Below are 18602 nucleotides of genomic sequence, written 5' to 3'. Positions count from 1 at the left end.
ATGACAAAAGTTGGACCTTCCATCCACAAGTAAATATATTGTGGATAAAAACTGATTGCTGTGGACCAATCTGGTGTTTACTAACATACTAAGCTGAACAGCTACTTGAAATTGCAACCTAAAACTGCTGGATGGGTAGAGGATCAGAAGAGGTAGCAGCTGTTATGTGTTTCACTACTCTTTCTCTAAGGAGGGAAAAACAGTATCCCCTGTTCATGATTAATAAAACAGAATGCCCTCCATACTGCTCCATGATTCCCATCATCTCTTCTAAGCACACTGTAAATCAGAAAGGTCAATTTAAGAATGTTATTTGTGAAGTTTAGTCAGATTAAAATGCAGGCCAATTGAATAATATACTGTACTTTGATTACTAGTATGTTAACATATAGTGTAGTACACTATTGACGAGATTCCTTCTCATTGTAACCTCCAATATATAACCATATACAGTGGTGCCTCGCAAGACGAACGCCTTGTGGGACGAAAAACCAGCAAGATGAATGGTTTTTGCAATTGCTGTAGTGCCTCGCAAGAGGGCTCCTTCAATGGCCGTGCTTCGCAAGACAATTTTTCCCCAAGACTGATGCCTCACAAGATGAAAATAATTCATTCGACTTGCGAGGCACTGCTGTCTATTAAAATTTAGCAATTATATAAATGTACTGTATAGATAATGTATTTTCTTATAGTGTGTAGTACAGCAAAGCCCAATGTATTATGGGAAACTGCCATTTCTTACAAAGTATATACATCCTTGTAACAAAGAAGATATCACAAAATAAACATATCTTCAACTCAAATCCATCACTTTGACAGGCCAGATGAAAGGAAATGTTTTTTAAAAATCCTGTAAGGAAAGAACTTCCAAGAAAGATTTTGAGAAAGAAAGCTTGAAATAAATAACAGTTTTCTGTTCTACCCTCATAGCATGGAGACTTTTTTTCTCAGAAAGTTATGCTTTGTCCTGGGGAACTCTGATTTGGCCATGGTAACACATAACATAGTTATGATATTCTTGGATTAGTGCTATATGTGGAACGTTACACATGTATGTGGAATTACCTTGGAAAGTCTTCAGAATCTACAATGAAAGCTAGCAGTAATATTATTTATTTATATTATTTTCTTTAAAAGTATCATCTACTCTTGCATTTATACTGTGTATTGACCACATGGCTCTCTTTTATTTCAACAGTATTATGAAGATACCAAGAATAGCCACCACCATCATGCACCAACAAGAAGACATGTGGACTCTCCATCTAAGCAAAGCAGGATTGCAACCACTAGGTAATATTAATTTGACTTTAATTTCAACCCAAACTGGCTAAATCTAATGAGATTACTAAATTTTTATTTATTAATTTCCATAGGGTTTTGTGACATTTGTAGTTTCAAAGAAAGGCCAAATGAGAAAGTGTATACATAATGCCTGTAATTATGCAATATCTGAAGAAGTGGGGTGTGATATCCAATCAGCAGTTTCCTTAGGTGTGACTTTAAAGCCCAATGCAATCTGCATTTTTCCTAACTTACATCTATCTGCCATAAACTTCTGGGACTCTAAGTTCTTTGCACAAACTTAATGCAGACCTAAGGAAGTAGGCATCCCGATGCATGAAAGCTAGCAAATACGTTGTTTTAATTGTCTATAAAGGTATTACCTACTCCTGCAGTCTTAATTAATTATGATTTCTATGTAATGTATAAAGCTATTCTATGTACTCTGCTTTTTGGATTTCTTTACTGCATATTGCTGTGCGTGTGTGCTGGTGTTAAGTAAATGCTTTCCTGATACCTTGAAAGTCTCCTCTAGGCATGGGAGCTTCATATTCATCTCATAGGGGAGATGAATACTCACCATGGACCGGGCTGGTTCAATCATGGGCTCCTCCACAATTAGCACGATGTTACCACCACCAGGCAGGTAGGCGGCAAGGAGCCCAGTAAATGGACCAGGATGGTTCTGGGGGTTTATGTGAATGGGCAGTTGGAACAGCTGTGCTGTCAGGCTTCGTATCTGTCTTCCCCAGGAGATGAATATGAAGCTCCCATGTCAAACCTCCAAAGTATGAGGGTAAAACAGGATGACCAATTCTATTGTTAACATGCAGTTGCAAAGTCTATAACATTAAAATGCACCAGAATGGTTCAATGGGTGTGTTGATCACACACCTGAGTTATCAACTAAAATCCTGTCTCCCACCACAGAACACAAGTCTTCAGATTCACTTGTCTCTCACTCAAGGAACCAGTTAAGATGTTAAGGTGGCTGTGGATGACCCAAACTTTTGTCCCTGCCCTCTATGTTCATAACATATAAAGCTGTATTTCATGCAGTTATGAGATGCTGATATTTATATGTAGCTTTGCTAATAATGGTTCAAATTATTAGCTCATTAAAGAATGTAGCAAAGACCAAATCTCAGCCCTCATGGGAAATCTATAGTCAGTTTTCCCAATTTTCTTACATTTAAGAGACAGAGAGTATGAAATCACATGTTCTAAAGCTAGAAAACAGATAACAATTCAAAGCCAACTCTCACTGAACAGGCCACAGATCAGTAACAAGCATTTATTTAGTGCTTCGGAGCATTCAAAGTATCTTACAAGAAGATAAGGTTTGGCACTACTACAACACATGGTCAACATTATTTTCCATACTGAAAATCAGAACAGTGACAAGGAAAAAGGGAAAGGGAAAGGTTCCCCTTGACACTTAGTCCAGTTGTGTCCACTCTAGGGGGCAGTGCTCATCCCTGTTTCCAAGCCATAGAGCAGTGTTTGTCCGAAGACAGTTTCTGTGGTCACATGGCCAGCGTGACTAGACATGGAACACCGTTACTTTTCCACCAAGGTGGTACCTATTTATTTACTTGCATTTTAACATGCTTTTGAACTGCTAGGTTGGCAGGATGACGAGGAAAAGCCTTGGGCAAATTACTAAGTTCATAGTAGAGGTAAACTTTAAACAGGGATTTCCAATTCATGGCTCCATCTCTCAGATTAGAGATGGGCATTAACCATGGCTTGGTGCAGCACCTGCACAGGTGTTCCATGGGGCACTGTGCACTTCCCTTCTCCACCTGCTAAAGGTGATTTCCCACTCACTGGCAGCAGTGTGCCTCCCTCCTCTGCTGGTCACCCACTCAGATGAGGGGGGGCAGGGAAGCCCATGGTGCTACCTCTGAGTAGGTAATCACTGAAGAGACAGAGGAGGCAAGCGCACTGGTGACGATGAGCAGGTGATTGGCTGGAGGAGGTGGAGGACGAGAGTGAACAGCACACAGAACACATGTGTGAACTCCATGCCAAATCAGGGCAAACTGCATTTTCTGCCCATCTCTATTCCAGATACCACTCTTGAGAGTTCCACCCTTCCAGTCACAGGCCTTCTCTGCTACTACAACGATTTTCATTTTTGTAAACCCGAATTATATTTTAAAGAATTCCAAAAGAGTTTTCAAATGCCAAGGCCAGTGGGCTATTTTTCAACTAAACTTATTTGCATTCTATCCAATACAGTCAACAATAATAACAAAATCTGTGAGGAAAACGCTCATGGCCTCTGATCAGCTCAGAGCAGTGGTCTCCAACTCTGGGTAACCCAAATGTTCTTGAACTGCAACTCCCAGAACCCTTCACCCAGCTATGGTGGGAAACACTGCTTAAAGCATACATTATGCTTCTGCACAAACAAATAGAAAATTTAAAACATGACAATGGACATGTACACCTGGAATTCTATAAGGTTATATACTCATTATGAACATATAGTACTCTTCTGAGAACAGCAATATTATGAATGTGCCAAATATTTAATTCTAAGCAATAAAGTAGTCTTTGTCCACAATTCTCCTCACTTCTTTTTTGGAACAATACTGAAATAATTTACTAAGGGTCCAATGGGCTAAAGAGAATTTCAGTCTGTGGCATGCTGAGAACTTACAGGGGTGCTGAAAGACTGCTTCCACTTCAAATTATGAAACTAGTACTCAGAAGAGTACCTAAATCTATAGAGGTAGACTCTTACAACTCATGAGGTGTCAAAGAAATTACAGTACAAGGATAAAGTAAATTACTCTATTTGTAGGAACAACTGAAGTCAGAAACAGAAGTTAGAGAAAGCACGTGACTGGAATAGAAAAACTCTTAAATGTCACAGCACCCCCTCTGGATTGTGCAGATTAGCTTGCCTTGTTTTGCATTTGTTCTTCAGAACTTAAGTAGGGGACTCATTTGAAGTCTGATTTCATAGACACAGAAAGACTACTTCAGTCACCTCAACACAAACATGCTTTCAACTGTAATCATGGTCTAGCCCTAATATCTGTTTCTGCCCTGTGGCTGACAAGAACAAAGTTCCTTTGAGGGTTTCCATCAGTATATACAAGTCAGCTGTATGCATGTGCTTTTTTGTTGTAGAAAAGTACATAACATATGAAATGGAAAGGTATCCTAATTTGGGCGGAAGGGAGACAGCAGAAGGAAGACAAAGCTCTTTGTACAAGATCTCGCTGAACTTTATGGTACAGGTCTTAGAAGTTAAAAGTGAAGCCATAAATATTTTTAAAATGCCAAGGGAAGATGGGGTGCTACCACAACTACTTCCAGGAAACATGACACCCACAAGGACAGATCTTATCAAGATTTTCTAATCCTACCCTCAAATCTAACACAGGGAAGTCCTGTTAACTCTGAAGGCAAAAACAACACAAAATGAAATGTCAAAACTAGAGGGCATCAGTAATTCTAGCATAGGGTGCCACCTAGCTTCCTTGTCAAGTGATTGGCAGAACGCCTATGAGGCTCTATTTTTCCAAATGTTCTTTCACAACACTAATATCCCAAATGAAGGACTTCAAATCCAACCTAATTGCTAAGACCAGCCTTATGTCCCTCAACAAAGGTACCTGCTTGCCCCAAAGCTTCCGCTCTTTCCCACTGTAAGCGGGTGGACACACACACCCCTTTCCACGACGACCGGTTCCCCAAAGTGGAACGCCATGAAGGTGAGGGCATATTTTTTGGAAATCCGCAGAGGAAGAGGATAAAATGAAGCGGGCAAGGAGACAGAAATCAGCGCTGTTGTAGCAGCACTGCAAAAACGGGTGACTGCAGAGGAAGAGGGAAAGCACAGCCAACAACAGAGAGATGGGAGGAACCCAAGCACATTCGTTGTGGGGATAGCAGAATGCGGTGGAGGGAGGAAGGGGGTTTCATGGGGGGGTGAGGCAGGTGGGATGAGAACGAGTCATCTGCGGCACCGCTACGCCAATGAATAAAACCAGAAAAAGAAAATGGATACCAGCCTTCACTCGAAAATAATCTCCTTCCTTTCTTCTATTCCATCTCGCCTCTTCCCCTTTTACCCTCCCAATTTCGCTTTCTTCCTAACTGTTCGTTCTGCCTACCCGACGACACTCCCTCCGCGAGCGCATTTTCAAACCTCCCTCTCCCCCCCCCACACACACACCCGCCGTCCTCTGCCGGGGAATTCAATCCAAAACCCCCAAGGCCGCCGCCAGCCCGTCCCCTCCCTCGTCCACAGTGCCCCCGACGCCGCCATCCCTTCCCAAGGCCCGACCCCCCTCCTTCCTCTGACCCCCCGCAAGTGCACGTACCTCATACTGGATGTATTGCTTTCGCCACTCCGGGGTGATGTGCGCGGAGAGGTGCTCGGCGAACTTCATCTTGCTCCACCGCCGGGCTCGTCAGCCCTGCCCAAAGGAGCCCGTCCTCTCCCCTCCCGTTCCCACCCGGGCTGTCCCGGAGCCCCCGCTCAGCGGAAGCAGAACCCGGCTGAGGGGCCGCCTGTGGGCGCTTCTGCTGGTGGCGACGGACCGGGGCTGGTGCCGCCTCCACCACACATGGGCCCTCTCCTCGCTTTCTTCCCCCCCCCTTCACAACACAGGCACAAACACGCTCTCGAACTTTCCCTTCAGGGTCGCCTTAGCGCCTCCGCCGTCGTTGCCGACGCCCCCCACTGCGGCCCCGCAGCGTCCTCCGACGCTCCTGCAGCAGCGGCAGCCTCCGCCGCCATCTTCCCTCCTCCCCCGGCTAACCCCGCCTTTCTATACCCTCCCCGCCTGACGTCATCGCCACGATAACCGCCTGCCTGAGAGCGAAGGAGACGGAAGGGGGGGGGAACAGGGAGGGGTGAGGGGAAAGGAGGGGGGGATGAAACACCATCGCTAGTAGCCCCGCCCATTTCTCCCCATTTTAGCCCGCCCCCTCCTTCCCCGAATGAGGAAGAGGAGCTTGAAGAGGTCGCGGCTAATACCCTCGGAAGCCCGCCCACGCCACGCCCCTATTGGTCCGGGCCCGCCTAACAACGCCGAACTCTAAAGGTGGCACGCCCCCTTGCTCCGCTGTACGGGGTCTAATGTGATCGGGAGCGGATGGAGAGTGGATCTCGACGGAGACTGAGAAAGGAGCGCCTTGGGAACTATCTTTCACATAGCGGAGTTGAAACTTCCGTTCTATCGGCCAGAGAGGAGAATTGGTCAAAGGGAACGCAGAAAATAAAAATTGAGACACATATCTATATGCACGTGTACATATCTATATGCGCTTGCAGACACCCAGGCGCGCACGTAGACTCCGGGTAATGTAATGGAAAGAGCGTGGTGCGAGGATTCGGGAGGCAAGCGTTCAGAGAGAGCCCTGGCTCAACCGTGGAAACTCGGGATGGGTGCGTGTGTGGTGACAGTGAACCACTCTTGCCATTTCTGAAAAGAAATGAACCATTTCACTTACCTCAAAAAACCTTGTTATGGCCTCTGTAATTCAGAAACGCCTTTAAAACATGTACGGATAACAATGCACGCAAGCGCACTTACACACAGACAAATGTTTTAATTTTCTAACAGTTGTATGAAGAAGTGTGCAAGATTTCCATGTCTCTGTTAGTGTAATATTTTTAGTAGACCAATTGTGTGGGCACAAAAATGTGCAAACTTTCGAGATTTCCACATCTCTTGGTCAAGCAAGATGTTACAAAAAGTTGGTGGGGTGAAGGGACACGAGAAGGTAAACTTGGCCTTGCATCTTAAGGTGAAATGGATGGAGGGGGTTGTTTGTAAATGTTCCAATTTGGTTGTAGCAAGTGATGTGATAGAACCTTGAGTTGTTATTGGCAGCGGGGGGGGGGGGCGGGGTGGACAGGGAAAGTTGGATCCTTTCCCTATCTATCAGAACCGTTTCTGTTCTGGGGAAAGCAGGTAAGATACTGTATGCTCAATAGTATCAGTTTATTTTTTCCTTCAACAACTTTTATATTTATTGAGAGTTCAGATCTTCATGATGGATACGTGTGATATATCAAGCCATTCTCCTGTCTTTGGTCTATATAGGACATATTTTAAAAATGGGGAAAATGTGCCCTACTTCTGGCTGACTGGGGAAACATTCATGTGACACAATGCTATGAAGTGATTTCCAATAACTTCAGTGGGATTTATTCCCCCATATGTCTAAGATTGCAGCGCAGACAACAGAATTCTGAATCCTTTCAGGATGGCACAGGGGGAGACCAGTCATAGCATGGATGAGCCTGACGGAGATCATTCTGAGGTGGTTGCTTAATTAAGGAAGAGCCACGCTGGTGGCTTCCAGAGACACTGGATTAGAGCTCCCATGACCTTGATACGCATGGGTGATGGTAACGATGGGAAGTACTAGTTCACATGGAGGGCAGAAGGGAGGAACACTTTCATCTGTTTTAGAAAACATACTTTAGCAAAACGGAACAAAGTAAATGTCTTTGCTCTTGCCATCCATTAGTAGGTAACACTGAGGCAAAGCAACACTGCAGAAATGATCAATAAAGCAAAGTAAAAAAGCAAAGTGTGCTGCTTATATAGCACTTAAAGCACTCTCTGGGCAGTTTACAAGTTAATTATGCAGGCTACACATTGCCCCCCCCCCCAGCAAGCTGGGTATACATTTTACAGACCTTGGAAAGATGGAAGGCTGAGTCAACCATGAGCTGGCAAACTAGGATAGAACCCCAGGTCATGTGCACAGATTTGGCTGCAGTACAGCAGGAAAAAATTCAAAATTTGGAAAGGAGTATGACAAGGCTGTATATTGTCTACCTGCTTATTTAACTTATGTGCAGAATATATCATGCGAAAGGCTGGACTGGATGAATCCCAAACCGAAATTAAGATTGCTGGAAAAAATATCAACAACCTCAGATATGCAGATGATACTACTCTGATGGCAGAAAGTGAGGAGGAATTAAAGAACCTCTTAATGAGGAGAGCACAAGAAATGGTCTAAAGCTCAACATAAAAAAAAACTAAGATCATGGCCACTGGTCCCATCACCTCCTAGCAAATAGAAGGGGAAGATATGGAGGCAGTGACAGGTTTTACTTTCCTGGGCTCCCTGATCACTGCAGATGGTGACAGCAGTCACAAAATTAAAAGACCCCTGCTTCTTGGGAGGAAAGCGATGACAAACCTAGACAGCATCTTAAAAAGCAGAGACATCACCTTGCGAACAAAGGTCCGCATAGTCGAAGCTATGGTTTTTCCAATAATGATGTATGGAAGTGAGACCTGGACCATAAACAAGGCTGACCACCGAAGAATTTGTGCTTTTGAACTGTGGTGCTGGAGGAGGGTCTTGAGAGTCCCCTGGACTGCAAGGAGAGCAAACCTATCCATTTTGAAGGAAATCAACCCTGAGTGCTCACTGGAAGGACGGATCCTGAAGCTGAGGCTCCAATACTTTGGCCATCTGATGAGAAGAGAAGACTCCCTGGAAAAGACCCTGATGTAGGGAAAGCGTGAAGGCAAGCTTACATGTAATCAAATCCACGTTTATTGAATGAAAGTTATTGTAATAGGACATCCATGATTTTCCTTCTGTGATTTACTTACTACTCCATAAATAAACCTTTTTATATTTGGCAGCAAGAGTGTGAGATTCATAATTGATATAATGAGGATAATATCCTCTGGTGGCAGCGAAAAAGGGGAAAAGAACAAGTTGTGTCCAAAGGTGAACCTGTGTGAGAGGCAAAACATACAGGGGTCACTGGGGGTGCGCGACTGGGACAACAGAGGATGAGATGGTTGGACAGTGTCATCGAAGCTACCAACATGAATTTGACCAAACTCTGGGAGGCAGTGGAAGACAGGAGGGCCTGGCGTGCTCTGGTCCATGGGGTCATGAAGAGTCAGACATGACTTAACAGCTAAAAAACAGCAGCAGCAGTTTAACCACAGCACCACAAGACTCCTTCTAAGGACCAGTGCTCCCCAACTGTTTTAATGTCAGGGACAGGTTTTGTTGGAGACCAATTTTCCAAGGACCGGGGGGGTTGCCGCCCCAGGCGTCCATGAATGGGGCATCATGGGGGGCGTCCGTGCATGGGGGTACTTGTTATGCAGTAGTATTGGACTGCCAAAAAAAAAAGTAGGTCCGAATTCAAATCAAGCTTGAAGTTTCTTGGGAAGTTAAAATCATGAAACTGAGGCTGTCCTACTTGGAGCGTCTCATGAGAAGGCGGGGGGGGTGTTCTTTGGAAAAGGCAATGATGCTGGGAAAGGTTGAAGGCAGCAGGAGAAGAGGAAGACCCAATAGGAGATGGACTGACTCCCTCAAGGAAGCCATAGGGTTGAGTTTATAAGAGGTGAGCAGGGCTGCAGAGGGCAGGGCGTTCTGGGCATTCACAGGGTCACCCTAAGTGTGCGGAGGGGGCGACTTGAGGGCACCCAACAACAACAGCAGCAGCAACCAGAACCACCACCGGACACTTCAGCGGGGGTGTGGGAAGCAATAGCACGTGGGATTTTGCACTCCACAGAACCCCCACTCCAAAACGCCTCCTGCTCCATGGCCGGACTTCAGCTTTCTCCTGGCGGGAGGAGTCTGGGCCTTGGAACTGAGCACAGGGGGAGGGTTTTCAACAGGTCACCTCCTGCCTGCTGACGGGCACAGTGGGGCCCACTCAGAGGCTGTCTCATGGGGTGGATGAGCAGCCTTTGTATGGTTGTTGCTGCACCGGGCGCTGCCCTGCTGAACAGCCACTATCCTGAGCCCATCAAGCTCAATTAGCTGCCCATCCTGAAGTCAGTTGGCGCAGAAAAGTCTGCACGAACAATTTCCTCTCAAGGAATGGAGAATACATGTAGCAAAGTATATGTTATCCAGGTTGAGGGAGATCCTGAAAGGGTAAAACCAATGTATGGGGTTTGTAAACAGTCACCACAGTAGAGTTCCTACACCTTGGACAGTGGCTCAACAGATAGCACAGGTGCATTGTCCTTTATAGAACCAACTCCATGCTGAGAAGGCCTTTATATGTTGAGTTTTCAAGGACAAAAAAGCTGCCTGGAGCAAACAGACTGAGAAACTGACAGAGCCACAGCAGGGAGCTCGCTGGCCCTTGATTCTTGTCATGTGGTGAAAGTCCCTTGTCATCAGCACATGAAGGGGTGCAGGCTGGATCTTGTACTTCAACAAAACCGGTTTGTGGAGAGAAAAGGTAGATATGGAGATTTAGCACATGATCGTGATCATGAATGTGGGCAGAAGCCTGGTGCATTTTATGCAATTACACTTACATTGGTGCAAATCTACAATAGGATTCTGGCCAATAATTGATGGCAAGAAGATAGTTATAATGCCTGATAGTTGCCTTTTCTCTTTTACTTATCTATTTTTATATGGTACATATGCATCATTATCATGTTATATCTGAAGAGCTGGAAGGGACCTCATGGATCATCAAGTCCAGCCCCTGCCAAGGAAGCACAGTGAGGAACTGAATTCCCAGCCTCTGGCTCCACTGATGGATACCTCAACCACTGAGCTCCCCAGCAGTCCAGTGTGACTTACTCCTTAAACAAGGGTGGAAAACTGTTGCATTTGTGATGTTTTTTAGCTTAACATTCTAGCCAGCATAGCTAGTTATAAGAGATTAAGCAAGCCATAGACTTAAAACATCTAAAGGCCCACACCTGCCCACCATGTCTTAAAAGTTAAAAAAAAAAACGAAACGCCCTTCTGTAGCACAAAAGGAACAATTAAAACATCTACTTCTTACCTTGCTGCTTTTAAATATTTTATATACCTTTAGCAAACATTTCTTTCATATTGCTGAAGCAATTAAGGAGTGAGAACTGATGAAAAATATCTCACTTACTTTGAAAACCCTATTAGGGTCCCTATAAGATGGTTCCGGCTTGACAGCATGTAACAACAACATTAACAGCAAAAGAGAATAAATCAGTAGGAATATTTTCAAGCCTGTACTCCAGATATTCCAGCTTGAGTGGGGCTTAGAATAAGGAGAAAGGCCCATTACACTCATGTCTATTAAGATAACACCTCAGCCAGAACATGTATGCTAAGATAATATGGAGGGTATGCTGGCACAATTCCTTACTGGTGCATCTCCCTGCTGGCCAAATTTACTTATGAAAGACTCTATGTGGGGCAGGAAATTGCAGAGAAGCACCCAAGCAGGGGAGGGAGAGTGGAGGAATAAAGTATCCCTGCCAGTCTACTGCAGCAGGGAACAGGTATAAGCCAAACTCTCTAAGGTAACACAGCCTGATGGCACCTCTATCCCACAGACAACGTTGTGCCAAGACCAATTAAAAATTTAGTCATATGCTAGCAATATTTTCCCTCCTCCATACTACAACATGCTTCCACATTTTCCTGTATTATCTACTGGCCATCTTCATTGTGTGACACTGACTCATTGGTAGAATGATATGCAAGCACTTGTCCACTTTGAGGTATGAGGAGGATGAATCATAATTATCGTGTGTAAAATCTTTTCCAGAAATGTTACTGACAAATTACAGACATGATGCACACAGAATTGAATATAATTGTGTTGCTATTGTTGTTACATGCCTTCAAGACACCTTTGACATTATGCAGTGAGAGATCTCCAACATGTCCTGTCTTCAACAACCCTACTCAGCTCCTGTAAACTCAAACTTATTCCTTCTTTTAGAGAGTCAGTCCATCTCATATTTGGTCTTCTTTTTTCCCTCCACCTTTCACAGCATTATTGTCTTTTTTAAGGGAATCTTGCCTTCTCATCCTATGCCCAAAGTAGGACAGCCTCAATTTCAACATTTTTGCCTCCTGAGATAGTTCAGGCTGGATTTGATCTAGGACCTACTTGTTTGTCTTTCTGGACACCCAGGATATCCACAAAGCTCTCTTCCGGCACCACATTTCAAACAAATCTTTTTCCTTTGCTTTCTTTTTTTCTTTTTGTTTCTCTCAGCTTTCTTAACTGTCCAGCTTTCACACCCACCTTTGGTGATTGGAAATACAAGGGTGTTGGTCTCCAGTGACAGATCCTTACACTTGATTATCTTTTCTAATTCCTTCATTAGTGCTCTTCCTAGTCTCAATCTTCTTCTGATTTCTTGGCTTCAGTCTTTCAATTGATGATTGAGCCAAGGTATACAAAATCTTTTACTGTTTCATTTTCTTCCTCATCAGCCTTAAAGTTGTGTAGTTCTTCCACAGTCATGATTTTTGTCTTCTTAATGTTTTACTGAAGTCCTGCTTTGGCACTTTCTTCTTTCATGTTCACTAAATGTAATCTCAAATCATTGCTGCTTTTTGCCAGAAAGATGGTGTCATCTGCCTATCTTAAATTGCTAATGTTTCCTCCACCAATTTTCAGTCCTTCATCTGAATCTAGTTTGGTTTTCCATATGATATGTTCTTGCATATAAATCGAATCAATAAGGGGATGAAATTCATCTTTGACACCTTTGTCTATGGGAAACCATTCTGTCTCCCCATATTCTGTCCTAATGATACATTCTTGTCCAAAAATATAGGTAACACATCTGGACAATCAAGTGCTGAGACACACCCATTTCTTTCAGAACAACTCATAGTTTCTCATGATCTACACAATCAAAGGCTTTGCTATAGTCTATAAAACCTAGACTGATCTTCTGAGATTCTTTGGTGTGCTCCAGTAGCCAGTGGATATTTGCAATATGATCTCATGTGCCTCTTCATTTTCAGAATCCAGCTTAAACATTAAGCATTTCTCACTTCATATAAGGTAAAAGCTTTTGTTGCAACATCATGAGCATTACTTTGCTTGCATGGAAAATTAAAGTAATGACCATATAGTTACTTCACTCCTTCACATTTCCTTTCTTGGGGACTGCAAAGTACATTGAATATTGGCTGTCCGTGGGCCATGGCTTTGTTTTCCATTTTTATTGACATATAGTTGTTAGAATTTTGACAAATTCAGTCTCTGTGGCTTGAAATAATTCCATTGGTATGCAATCTACTCCTGGTGACTTATTTCTTCCTGCTGTTTTCAGAGCAGCTTTCACTGCACTGTCTAGAACTGCAGGTTCTACATCATAGGATTCCTCCTTTTATCTCTTTTGTATTGGTCTTCAGTGTACTGTTTCCACCTTCTCTTTTTTTTCTTCTGGTCAGAGCGTGTGTTTTCCTATTGGTCTTTCAGCATGCCTAATCTAGGCTTATATTTCCCTTTCATTTCTTGGATCTTCTGGAAGACATCTCTGGTTTCCACCTCCTCTTGTTCTCCTGTATTTCTTTGCACTGTTATTGTAATAGTTCTCTTTATCTATATGCGACAGTCGCTGAAAAACTGCATTCAGCATTAGGACCCCATTTCTGTCACTTTTCACTTTTGCTTCTCACCTGTCCTTTACAATTTTAAGTGATTATTCCATCATCCATCTAGGTTTTCCCTTTCTTTTTACTACAGGAATTGTCTTTTTCTTTAATAAGATCTCTGGTTTCAATCTGCAGTACTTCTGGCTCACAGTCAATTGAGTTTCATACTGCCAATCTCTTCCTTATGTGCACTTTAAATTCATCAGAAATTTTACTGAAATTATATTTTGGCACTATGATCCCTTTAGTATTCATTTTCAGTTTTACTCTAATATTGGAATTGAACATTTCATGATCAGTACCACAGTTTCCTCCTGGTCTTTTTTGGCAGACAGAACACAGCTTCTCTGTCTCTTGCTTCCAATTACATACAGTAGTTACTTCCATCTGTCTATTGACATACGTTGAGGTTCACATGTACAGCCATGTGTTCATAGTAAAGAGACTTTGTTTTCTAGAATTCTATGAGTTGTTATCCTGCTTAATTTCTTTCTCCTAGTCCAACTTTTCCAACAACATTTGGTTCCGCTTTTGTGTTCCAGTCACCTGTCATTATAAGTACAGTGGAGTCTTGACTTGAGAACTTAATCCGTATTGGAAGGCGGTTCTCAAGTCAAAAAGTCTGTAAGTCAAGTCTCCATTGACCTACAGTGCATTGAAAACCGATTAATCCCGTAACAGGCCGTTTTTGTTCCATTTTGGTTTTTTTCTGGTCTGTAAGTCAAATCTCAATCTGCAAGTCAAACCTAAATTTTGCGGCCAGAGAAGTCTGTAACTCAGAAAGTCTGTAAGTCAAGCCGTCTGTAAGTCAAGGGTCCACTGTATGTCTTGTTTTGGTTCATGATCAATTTCTTCCTGGATGCTTGCCTAAAGCTTTCAAACAGACTTTGAAGCTCTGGGAAAGAAACCTAAGGACTTGGGGCCCAGACAGTTTTCTCATCTATCCTACCAGTCCTCGGAAGAGGAGTAGAAGGGAAAAGAAAATTCTCCAGGTGATTGACTGACTACAAAGGTGGTGTCGAAGTGAGGGGTTTGGTTTTCGGGACCACAGGCTAAGCTTCCTGGAAGAGGGACTGCTAGCAAGATATAGCTTGCATTTCACAAGAACTGGGAAGAATGTGTTTGGCCACAGCATGAAAAACATCATGACGAGTGCTTTAAACTGAAGGGGGAGGGAGACACAAGCACAGAGGTAAAGACAGATGAAGCCTTACACACAATAAGAGGAATGTACCGAAGAATTCTAATGGGAGTCAATGATAACATTAACATTAATAATAATATTCATAAAAATGTACAAAGAAAAGCGGGCCACAAATCACACAATCTCCAATGTCTATATACAAATGCCAGGAGTATGGGAAACAAAAATAACTGGAAGTTTTTGCTCAGAAGGGCAAATATGATTTGATAGGAATAACTGAAAGTTGGTGAGATGATTCCCATGACTGGAATAGAGTAGTTGAAGGATATAAAATGTTGAAAAAGAACAGGAAGACTAGAAAGGGAGGTGGAGTTGCAGTATATATCAAAAATACACATTCCTGGACAGAAATACAGGAGGAAGAGATTGGCTGTCCCATTGAGAGCATCTGGATCAATGTAGTTGGGGTGAGAAAAAAAGGAACTTGGTGCAGTGGTACCTTGCTAGATGATGACCCTGCTAAACGACGAATCCGCATAACAATGATGTTTTGCGATCGCTATAGTGATTCGCAAAACAGTGGTTTCAATGGGCAATTTTCGCTGGACATTGATTTGGTCTGTGCTTCGCGGACCATTTGTTCGCAAAACGACTATTTCTACAGCTGATTGTCGGCTTCACAAAATGTGTTTTCCGGACCCATGCTTCGCAGGACAGCCATTTTTACAGCTGATCTGCGCTCGTAAAATGGCTTCCCTCTGGGCGAACTTCGCTGGACGAAGCGAAGCCATGGCACAGAAACTGCACTGGTCACACTGTTGGACGACCTGTTGAGGGAGGCTGATGGGGGCAAAATATCCTTGTTGGTCCTCCTCGATATCTCAGCCACCTTCGATACCGTTGACCATGGTATCCTTCTGGGGAGGCTCTCCGAGTTGGGAATCGGTGGCCTGGCACTTGCCTGGCTCCGATCCTTCTTGGAGGACCGTCCTCAGAGAGTTCAGATTGGGGAGAGTATCTCGGCCCCGTGTAATCTCAATTGTGGGGTTACACAGGGCTCAATTATCTCCCCAATGCTGTTTAGCATCTATATGAGGCCGTTGGGTGGGGTCATCAGGGGATGTGGAGCTTCATGCCATCAGTATGCTGATGGCACGCAGGTCTACATCTCCTTTTCACCTACTTCAGTGGATGCCGTTCTGTCCCTTCAGCATTGCCTGGAGGTCGTACTGCAATGGATGCAGGAGAATGAGTTGAGGCTGAACCCGGACAAGAGGGTGGGTGGCCCCTCCATTGACAGTTAGGGAAACTCCCTCTCTTTTGGGGGCGTGACTCTCACAATGAAGAGTGAGGTCTGCAGCTTGGGAGTACATCTGGACCCGGCATTTACCATGGAAACCCAGGTGGAGTCAGTGGTCCACTCCGCCAATTACCATCTGTGGCAGATTGCCCAGCTACGACCCTATCTTGATGGCGGGCCCCTCACCACTCTGGTCCATGTGCTTGTAATCTCGAGATTAGACCACAGTAATGTGCTCTACATGGGGCTACCTTTGAGACTGATGCGGAAGCTTCAAATGGTGCAAAATGCAGCAGCCATATTACTTAGTGGAACAAGAAAATTTCAGCATATCTCTCCCATTCTGGCTGCCCTGCATTGGCTGTCCATTCATTTCCGCATTCACTTCAAAGTATTAATGATGACATATAAAGCCCTAAACACTTTAGGACCTTGATACTTGGCAGAACGCGTTCTACCACCTAGATCTACTCGAGTCACTTGCCATAGCCAGGAAAGACGGCTGAGGGGCCTGACAGTGAGAGAGGCCTGGAAAGAAAGAACAAGAAACCAGGCCTTCTCAGCGGTGGCCCCTTGGCTTTGGAACAGCTTGCCGCCAGAGACCTGCCTGGCACCCTCGCTGGGTGTTTTCAAGAGCCAATTAAAAACTTGGCTCTTTAGGTAAGCCTTCCCTCCTGCCAATACTTGACTTTTTACTTTTCTTTGTTTTGCTATTTATCCTCCCATCTTGATTATAGTATTATTGTAGATGTTAATTGTTGTTTTAAGTTGCTTGTGCACAATATATTGTGAGCCGCCCTGAGTAGACTCCTGTCTAGAAGGGTGGGATGAAAATCCAATAATAAATAAATAAAAAGAAGTAGCAACGATGGAGGATCTATTAAAGAAGCTACTGGACATTGCAGAACTAGATATGCTTTCAGAGGCAGTACGGGATCAACCGAGATGTTTTGTAAAGGAAAGCTGGAAACTGATATACAATTGGGTCCAGAAACAGGCAGGAACTTACTGAAAGAGATAGTCGTGGAAACCAGTGCTCACAAGAACCTTTTGATTATATTAGATCACCTAGATGATGGTGAAATCTCTCATCTATATATGTAGTATAGATGTTTAGCATTACTGTCCTTTGTTGTTTTTGTTATGTCCTCTCTTTTTTGCTGTTCTATATGTTTTGTATGGAGGAGGAGGAGGAGGAAGAAGAGGAAGAAGAGGAAGAAGAAGAAGAAGAAGAGGAAGAAGAGGAAGAAGAAGAAGAAGAAGAAGAAGAAGAAGAAGGATGGATGCATCTTAGTCTGGTATCTCAACTGTAACAAATCTGCCTTGGGTGACCTTGCCTCCTGATGGCATTGCTCTTAACCTCACTGGCATGCTTAAACCCCTTGACCATGTTAGGGTGTGTATTCAACAAGGGGATAGAATAGTCTATATGTTTTACCATAAGAAATTAATATCCTGGAGAGTCAGTTAGTTGTATGACACAGGTAAGCAGTTACTGTTTTCCTCCACTATATTTTCCTTATGCTGGTATTCTCTTTCCCCCTTTGGATTCTTAATTCTTTATTAAGACAAGATGGTCCTGGGAATGGTTGCTGGTTTCCACTCGTATTCCTTCAGTAGTCATCCCAGTCTCTTGCCCCAGCAGTACATAGGCAGTGCAATATGCTGTTTAACCATCCATCCCCACCCAATCACCTCTAAGAAATGTATGGATCTGTGTTATTTTATAACTAGTATAAAGGCCAAGAGAGTTTAATGAGATTAATAGCATCTCCTCCCTGAGAGCCAAGATTTATGTGTATAGATGGTTCTGTTGATGGTACAGGAAGCAGAGCAGGCAAGGTTTGTGGGAGAAGAACATCTTGAAGTTGGATGGTTCTGGAAATGGGCACGAGGGGAATCTAGGTAAATGGTTTTAGAACATGGGAGCTGGCAGGGGGGAACAGGGGGCAGTTGACTAGCTAGCAAAATGAGCCCAGCAGTAGTTGCTGCCATCATCACTGAGGCTGATATCCTGCATGGCCTTACCTCCAAGACACATCTGTAGTCTTGGAAAAAAGAGGTGTTGTTTTTTCAGAACCTGGCTTGCTGATGCCAGGACTTTTATAGCAAGAAATCTGAGGAGTTACATGCTCCACTCCCTGCTTGGCTCTGAATGTCACAGTGGACCAAGTAGATGTGTAATCCTGGTAGACTACTCGTATTAGGGTTAGCCCAGTGGGTGGGGAAATAATTGGGAAGGAGCTATGCTTGTAAAGTATGAATTTTGAGAGGGGGCTAATTCTTCTGGGAGCAGGAATCAGGCCTTTATCACCTTTATTTGGGGCTTTACTTTTTTTTTTACCCCTTGGAGGTATGTATCTTTGTGCCTTGAATCTTTTTACAAAAGAAGACTGTGGGATACAAGAGTGCTCTGCTCTTTGGACTAAAGAGAGCTTGTAGAACTTTTCTGCAAGCATTTCCTACTCTGGCACCTCACAGGTATATGGAACT

At 43.8% G+C, this 18602-nt stretch overlaps 1 protein-coding gene across 1 annotated transcript in view; it reads right to left on the bottom strand.

Annotated features, from left to right (window-relative positions):
• XPR1 (xenotropic and polytropic retrovirus receptor 1) overlaps window positions 1–6098 on the bottom strand; it is a 178317-nt gene extending 172219 nt beyond the window's left edge. Inside the window, exon 1 of the mRNA XM_020789740.3 lies at window positions 5628–6098. Within this exon, the coding sequence (XP_020645399.1) occupies window positions 5628–5696 (69 nt within the window). The 5' untranslated portion in view covers window positions 5697–6098. The remainder of the gene's footprint in view (window positions 1–5627) is intronic.
• Between the last annotated feature and the right edge of the window lie 12504 nt (window positions 6099–18602).

This window comes from Pogona vitticeps, chromosome 4 (genome assembly GCF_051106095.1).
Source record: "Pogona vitticeps strain Pit_001003342236 chromosome 4, PviZW2.1, whole genome shotgun sequence".
Lineage (NCBI taxonomy): Eukaryota > Metazoa > Chordata > Lepidosauria > Squamata > Agamidae > Pogona > Pogona vitticeps.
The sequence above is the reverse complement of the archived record's forward strand: the minus strand, read 5'-3'. Positions and strand labels throughout refer to the sequence as shown.